Source organism: Nelumbo lutea, chromosome 1 (genome assembly GCF_056320005.1).
Source record: "Nelumbo lutea isolate HS-2025 chromosome 1, American lotus-T2T, whole genome shotgun sequence".
Taxonomy (NCBI): Eukaryota; Viridiplantae; Streptophyta; class Magnoliopsida; order Proteales; family Nelumbonaceae; genus Nelumbo; species Nelumbo lutea.
Genome location: NC_142684.1, coordinates 13,241,990 through 13,250,054, shown reverse-complemented (window position 1 = coordinate 13,250,054; position 8,065 = coordinate 13,241,990). Strand labels below are relative to the sequence as shown.

Here is an 8,065-nt window from a genome sequence, read left to right as displayed (position 1 = left end):
CTTCATTCTTTGTTGTGGAACTGACCCTTCAAAGAAAAACAGTACTGGGCTGTTACATGACCACTACCCAATTGACCCAATAAAGTCAAAACTTTGAAATCTCTCCAAGGTTCAAACCATTTCTTCTAGCAATGTCAAACTGTCAATGTGGGGAAGGTGGATTGTGGCCAAACCCACTCTCCCGTTTTACTTTCCACATATTATCAGTTTGTGAGTTCTGGAACGGATGGATAAAATGAAGGCCTTGTTCCTTACTGAACAGTTTATCAAGATTTTAGTAAATTAAATTAAATCTAGTTTTCACTTTTCAGCGGTTTTCTCTGCTTTGGAATGGACATTTGGACCCACTTCTTATTTAGATCCTATAAATATCCCAAACTGCTGTAACTTCTCCCATCCCATCAATTCCCATTTCTCTCTGGTACAACCCTCCTCATCTCTATCTCTTTCTCTGAGTTAATATGTTGAAGCCCATAACGTTTCCACTGTCACTTCTCTTCGTCTTCTTCTTCTACCCAGCAGCAGCTGCAAGATATAACGTGGTCAGTTATGGGGCCAAAGCCAATGGCAAAACTGACTCCTCCGGCGCATTCCTCAAGGCATGGGCTATGGCCTGTGGCTCCGTCGGTCTGGCCGAGATCTATGTGCCACCGGGAAGATATTTACTCAACCAAGCAGTCCGCTTTGGAGGCAAATGCAACAACAGTCGTACCATGATACGTATCGACGGGACTCTCCTGGCCCCATCTGACTACCGTGTACTCGGTAGCTCTGAACGCTGGATTACCTTCCAGGGCGTCAATGGAGTTTTCATCTATGGAGGGACCCTTGATGGCCAAGGCTCTTCTCTGTGGTCTTGTAAGGCTGCAGGGAAGAGCTGCCCAGTCGGAGCCAGGGTAAGTGAAGTATGAGTTTTGAAAATTTCTTTCTGCGTTTAGATCATCTGATCAAAAACCAAACACAGAATTAATTTTTCTCTGGTGGGTTAATTAATGACAGCTTTTTTCCTTGGAAATCAAAACTGATTGTTCCATTGTAACAGAAAATTAACCAGTGGAGATCGTTAAGGAAATAGGGTTCAATTATTCAAATATATAGATACTGACGATTTTGTTCATCCTTTGTGTGTCTATATATGCAGTCACTGTCCTTTGTGAACTCAAGAAACATTGTGATCAGTGGATTATCATCGATAAACAGCCAACTGTTCCACATTACTATCGGAGGTTGCCACAATGTCCACGTCCGAGGGGTGACGATCACGGCGCCCGGCGACAGCCCGAACACCGACGGCATTCATGTAGAATCATCGAGCCGGGTGGCGATTGTGAGCTCAAGCATGAGGACAGGAGACGACTGTATCTCAATCGGCCCTGCTACAAGGAACGTATGGATAGAGAACATTGCATGTGGACCTGGACACGGCATCAGGTGAGTTGCACCTCAGGCTTTGATGTGTTCAACTTTGAGAGAGATGGAATGCAAGTTTTGACCGAGTGATTCTCTATGGATCTGGTGCTTGGTGCAGCATCGGAAGCCTTGGCTGGTCTCTTAATGAAGCAGGAGTGCAGAACGTGACAGTTAAAACCGTTACCTTTACGGGTACCCAAAATGGGCTGAGGATTAAGACGTGGGGAAGACCCAGCAAAGGATTCGTAAAAGGGGTCCTTTATCAAAATGCCATCATGAAGAATGTCGAAAACCCCATCATAATTGACCAAAATTACTGCCCTCACAACAAAGATTGTCCTGGTCAGGTACGTTCTCATAATAAGGATAATTTTGGCAAACAATTATTTCTTTGGCACCCACTCCACTATGTTAAACATAGTAATTAATGGTTAGTTGAAAGCTAGTCTGGGCTTGGGCCTGGTTCTCACTATTCACATTTCTCTCTATCAAATCTTGACAGGCTTCAGGAGTAAAAATCAGCAATGTGAGATACAAACACATCCAAGGAACATCAGCTACACAAGTCGCTGTGAAATTTGACTGTAGCACCAAGAATCCGTGTACCGGGATCACATTAGAAGATGTGAAGCTCAGTTATAATGAAAACCAAAAGGCCCAATCATCTTGTGCTAATGTGGGTGGAACAGCTTCCGGTTTGGTTCAACCATCAAGTTGTTTATAGGGAAAATACATATTACTATATAATGTATGTATACATGCATATGTAATACGTGTATGTATATATATATATATATATATATATATATATTAGAATTAAAAAAATAGAAGATATCATATGAAGGAGAGTTTGGTCTGTAGCCAACCCCAATATTTGTTTGTTTTTTTTTTTCAAATTATTCTTTTGCATGCCCTCTATTGTATTTTCACTTTTTCAGGGATTCAAATAGAAGTGTAATAGTCGTAATCTTCTATAGAAATTTTAATACTAATTTATAAAAGAATGATATCCATAATTCCCACGTATTGTTATGGACATGTTGGACCTAGTTTGTATGTATAAATAGACCACTAATGGCTGCTGTCAGTGAGGAGTAAATTTCTGTAAATAGAAGACATATGAACAAATGAAGAGAAGATGAAAGAAAGCATAGTCTGAAATTTTCAAAAAAATATGATTCTTGTTTAGAGCTGTAAATGGGCCGGCTCTAGCTCGGGACAGAGTGGACCAGTCCTAAACCAATTGAACCAATAATTAAATCTGACCCGATAACACTTGGCATGTATACAAGATAATAACAATTTAGAATTTGTTGAGGTTAATAGCATAACCTCAACAAATAGTAAATTGTTTATATATTGATAAAATAGTAAGTCGAGTAAGATACAAGCGACCTTTCCGTTTTGAGGCCACTTGGACTGAAGAGAAAGAACTCATGGGATGGTCACAATGGTCCATATTTCAAGAAAAAGTTGATGATATAGTGAGACATATAGCTAACTGGGGGAAACACCAACAGGGAAATTTTCGAGAGCGTATAAAGATCAAGGTTTTAAAAACTGAACCGGACAACGAACCAGTCAGGGGTCTGGTTCTCAGGTCGAATGGTCTGACCATTCGAACTGAACAGATGGCCCATTCTAACAAAATAAAAATTAAAAAATAGAAAAATGGCCAAAATCATTAGATGGTTCAAATGGTTCGATCACCCAGGTTAGCGGTTTGCTGATCAAATCAACGGTTTTTGACGAAATAACAGTTTTGGGGTAAAACAGAATCGGTCACCTAATCGATTCTCGATTTTTCCGATCTGGTCTGATTTTGAAAACCATGGTAAAGACAGTCTTGGATGGCATTACTTTACTTCAACGTGGATCCAGAACTGAAGCAAATCTCCTATTATTTGGACGAAGTAATCTTGATGAAATTGTTCATTTACAATCCACTCTCATACGGTGAAAGGGCCAATCTCTCTCTCTCTCTCTCTCTCATGCAGGTAGAACAAAAGCACAATCTCATCTATTCCTAATCACCTTATGTCCACAAGAATTTTTCCCTCTAACTTATCCAAAATTATCACTGGTTTGAAAAGGGATTTCTGGTGGAGTGTTGCTAACAACAAAAAAAAAAATTATGTAGTTGAGAGGATGATCAACAATGACCAAATTGAAAGAAGAAAGCGGATTAGCAATCTGTGATGTTGCGTTGAGGAATAAATCTCAACTTATGTGATTATGCTGGAGACTTTTGTCTTCTAAAAGTTCTTTGTACATTCCAAATACTTACCAAATGGAACTTCATTCTGGAGGCTAACGTCAATCACAACAAAAGTTCTGGTTGATGAGCTGATTTATTAAAGTATAGGGATGAAATAATCCATGGATCCCAATTGACCAATTCAGTGATGTTCGCATGCTTGATATAGAGAACAGGTCCAGGTCCTCGAGGGTGTCTATGCTGCAACATCTTCTGTCAGAAAATCAAATTAATGCCATTCTTAACGTCCACATTCCACTTGGCACATTAGCATCAGCTCTCCTGGAAAGCATCAAATTTTCCTTGGAGCTTCATCTCTCTGAAGTAATATTTGAGGGAGATTGTTTAAGTATTGTTCAAGCTCTGTCGGAGGAGAGTTTCATTCCTCCATGGTAAGTCCGCAAGACTTTGGCAGATTGCAGAGCGATGTGTTCTAATCTTCCTTGGAGCTCTAGTGTTTATACCCCTAGATCAGCAAACAAGGTGGCACACAAGATTGCACGTCGAGCTCTTGTTATTCCCTCCATGTATATACTTGGTCCTCAATTCCTTCTATCCTGGAGGATTGTATTGCTGATGATATTATGTTAAGCTCTTAATGAATTCGTTTTTTTAGGCTTCAATATATATATATATATATATATATATATATATATATATATATAATCAGTTAAGTGGGTTGGTTCAATGATCAGCTTGGCCCGACCCATTGACAGTACTCTTGTTGAGACCCCACATGGTTCACTAAGGTTCAGTTCAGTCAAGTCTCAAGTTTATAAATTGAATGGGATTTTTCAAACCATCAGATGAATTGGTCATCAGCGTTTTGAAGATTATGTTCTTGTTTTGAATGTACAAGTCATGATCATATCCACTGTTATAGCGTGGCATGACTATCCAATCAAATTCCAAACTTAAATTAATGACTTATATTTTCAAATGTATTATATATATATAATTTAAAGCTTTCAGGTCAAATCGGGTTTGGGTGGATTCCTTTAGGGCAGCCATGAATAATCAATCCAAACTTGATGGAGAAGTTTTGGATTCAACAGAATTCAAATCCATTCGATTAAGCATATGGTTAACAACCCTAGCTAGTTTCTAAAAGATTATGTCCATTACCTGTTTTTTGCCCCGTTCACATACATATCCTATGCTGGGCAATAAAGTTATGATTCTGCATTCACATGTTCAGTGATATTTGTTCGGTTAGAATATGTAACAGCTCACATTCTTCAACTAATGCTATTTCATGTATAAATAGAAATTACTGAAATGGGAGACTTCATCTTCATTTTATTAATTCAAGATAATGTCATAGGGTTTCGACATGAAAATGATTCTAAATTCAATTTGAAGCTACAGTTCAATATTTCTGGGAGAGTTGTGTTTCTGCAAATTCAGGGTCCGTTTGGTTTGCAGGAATAGGGGTCTGAAATTGGAATCGAATGGGCTATTCCGATTTCAACTGTTTGGTTGGGTAGAATTGGAATCTCATTTCCATTCCTAGTGGAATGGCATTCTCCTATTTGAGGGAATGGCCATTCCCTACCCCTTCCTTGGGAATGAAATCCCATCCCTGTTGATTTTAATTTTCATTCTCATTTCAGCTGTTTGAACCAAACAGAATATGGGAATGGACCATTCCAATTTCAATTCTGATTTCGATTCTGACTACGAACCAAACGGACCCTCAAATTATAAGCAGAATATAGGAGCACTTCAGTGAGACATGGAAGGAAACCAAAAGACAAAGAGAAAAATATAGACCAGGTAATATCATAGCTGAACACTTATGTTTATAATATTCATATTGTTCATTCCCCAAATGTAATGAAATTAAAATAAATGTATTTGAAGATGGGAAACAACCTTAATCATGTAGATTTTAAGAATCATAGTCCTAGTTACAACCACTAAGTACACTTATTCGTATTTTGCTGAAATTTTACGAAACTTTGGTTTCAGTTATGGGAACCAAAATCCTATAAGTCTTACATGGATTTATTTTGAATGAAAATTTAGAATCTCTATTCTCTTTAGTTTTGTTCTTCTCTAGCTAGGGATCAGTATTATTCCCAAAGCTAGAACAAACAAAACCCCATTTGGTGACTGTGTCTCTCTTTTCCAGCCAGCTGCTGGTACCCTTTTCTCTGTCTATGTTTCTTTGTTTCTTTTTATTTGTATATTTCTTTGTATAAGATCAATAATATGCATGGTAATTTCTATTTTATCTATTCTGTTTCTTCTGAGGAGAGGTCACGGCTCCTCTCATCTATGTTTTTTTTTTTCTTATCTGTGATATAGAATAGGTTATTGTTCAGATTTGTTTCAAACACCAACATGCAACAGATCTGTTTGAACACCTATTTGCATTTAACAGACATGCAAATAAGGAGGTTTTATTAGAACACCCTAAATATGGAATCAGTTCTCTGCTAACAACACAATAGGGATCAAGTCTTGCCATTGTAAACCACTTTATTAGAAAACATAGATGAAAAGCACAAGTTGAGGCCAGGTTACGACTTACAACGTTAGCTCTCCATTCCGTTAGCCCTCGATACCAAATTCAGTGCTTTTCATTTTTCTTCTCCATTCCTGCCCAAACCCACTACCCCCTGACTCTTTTCTCTCCGGCAAGGAAACCGTAGCCCCCCTCCCTCCACCGGTTGCAATCTTCTACCCAACGGCCAGTGATCTCATCGACGAGAATAGATACCAGTTGCTCCTTCTTCGTCCTTCAGTTCGTCATTATATTTGAACAAACTAACGATAACAGTTGATAACCTGCAGTATTTTTCATACTCTAGACACTTATCTCTTTCATGATTTCTAATGGATTTTTTTCCTGAGTGCTGGTTGGCAGAAACCGAAATGCCCTCCGATCCAGTTTGAGATCCTTTCCATCTCCATTGCCCATTTGTTTTTTATCTCAAAATTTTCTTTTACGCTTTTTTCCATCTTCTGGCTATTTGTAATAAAAATAAAGAAACAGATAGTTTTGTTATATTATCCTTGTTGGTTAATTGGGTTGTCTTCATTGAAGATGATTCTAGTAGGATTCTATTGCAAAAGTTCATTATTTATTTTCCTTTTTTTTTTCTTATGTTTTTTAACCAGAGGTTGGCTTCAAGAACTGTTGACTTGGAGAAGGGTTGGAAAGACATGGAGAAAGGGAAAGCCAAATTAAGGCCATTCTCGAGGATCAATCTGAATCCTCATTTGATTGTGAAGAATTCATAAAGTTATACACGTATCCTTTCATGATTGTTGTGAAATATCCTTTACTTTAACCGTTGATCAAGAAATCGGACGTGAGGAATTTCGTTTTTTTTTTTTTTTACAGCAGATTTCTTGATCAACCGATTGATCAATAAACAAATAAGGTTGCATAGAAGTCAAGTCACAATGAAATTTCAGAAGGAATCGTCAAGTGTGAACTCTTCACAATGTCAGCGTTGTAGAGAATGTCAGCGTTGGTCTGGATATTAATGTTGGTTATCTGTGTCAACTGGAGCAAAATCATTCAGGCGTGGTTTGGATGATGGATGACCGTAATTTATATCACAATAATAGTAGCAACAACAATGATTAGCCATAATCGGCGTCATTCAAGTATTTTATTGGGTTTGAGAAGAGGTCAGTGAGAATTAAAGTTCCGTTCACATTTCGACAAGTTATTTACCTAGGTAAATGCAATTATCTAGATAAATTTTTCTTGAAAAATATTTACCCGGTTTAATGCATTTAACCATGTTTTTTATTTTCTAGGTAAATATGGTAATGACCATTTTAGCCATAAAAATCCATTATTAAAAGAGGTATTTTTGTCTCATTCAAGTATTAATAATTTTCTCATGGAAAAGTTATTTATATCACTTACCCAAGAAAATAAACATTCCCTAGCCCCCACATAAATTTGAAAAATGAACATGGGATTCTTGATCAATGGAAACCAAAATCCCATTGATCAACTTCCCCCCTCTCAAAATCCAATAAAATAGCATCCACTCAAGGGAATATCATCTCTCTCCATATCACATATTTAATGCATGCTTCTGTAATGAAAAATCAAGGAAACAAATATGTAGACTGCACGTAATGTAATTCTTGGCTTTTTCTAAATTTTAAGCAAAGATTTGAGTAAAGAAAGACTGCTTTTGATTTGTGATATTCAAATGGTTTGCACTAAATTAGCAGTGGCCAAGATTATCAAACTCAAAAAGATCCATTCTCTATTGCTCTTAGAAATATCAAACCTTGGTTATGACTTTTTCCTCCAAGCTCCGAACTCTAAAATTAGTCTCCTTCATAAAATCGGATACAGGGACTCAAATCTAATCCTCTTGAAAGCCGCAAGGTCCACTTAGATCTGAACAATCAAGGAAGCAA

General features: G+C 37.5%; 1 protein-coding gene across 1 annotated transcript; it reads left to right on the top strand.

Annotated features, from left to right (window-relative positions):
• Window positions 1-438: 438 nt before the first annotated feature.
• Window positions 439-2,134, top strand: LOC148873580 (polygalacturonase-like). The gene is made up of 4 exons (XM_088965911.1): window positions 439-896; window positions 1,142-1,431; window positions 1,529-1,757; window positions 1,913-2,134. Exons 1-4 carry the CDS (start codon window positions 462-464, stop codon window positions 2,132-2,134), a joined length of 1,176 nt encoding a protein of 391 aa, XP_088822037.1. The 5' UTR covers window positions 439-461.
• Window positions 2,135-8,065: the final 5,931 nt, after the last annotated feature.

What these genes read in the sequence shown, in the direction of transcription:
- LOC148873580 (XM_088965911.1), top strand. Translation starts at nt 462, where the DNA reads ATGTTGAAGCCCATAACGTTTCCACTGTCACTTCTCTTCGTCTTCTTC. An exon ending in GCTGCCCAGTCGGAGCCAGG is followed by an intron (nt 897 to 1,141) that starts GTAAGTGAAGTA and finishes CTATATATGCAG; the next exon opens with TCACTGTCCTTTGTGAACTC. An exon ending in ACAAAGATTGTCCTGGTCAG is followed by an intron (nt 1,758 to 1,912) that starts GTACGTTCTCAT and finishes AAATCTTGACAG; the next exon opens with GCTTCAGGAGTAAAAATCAG.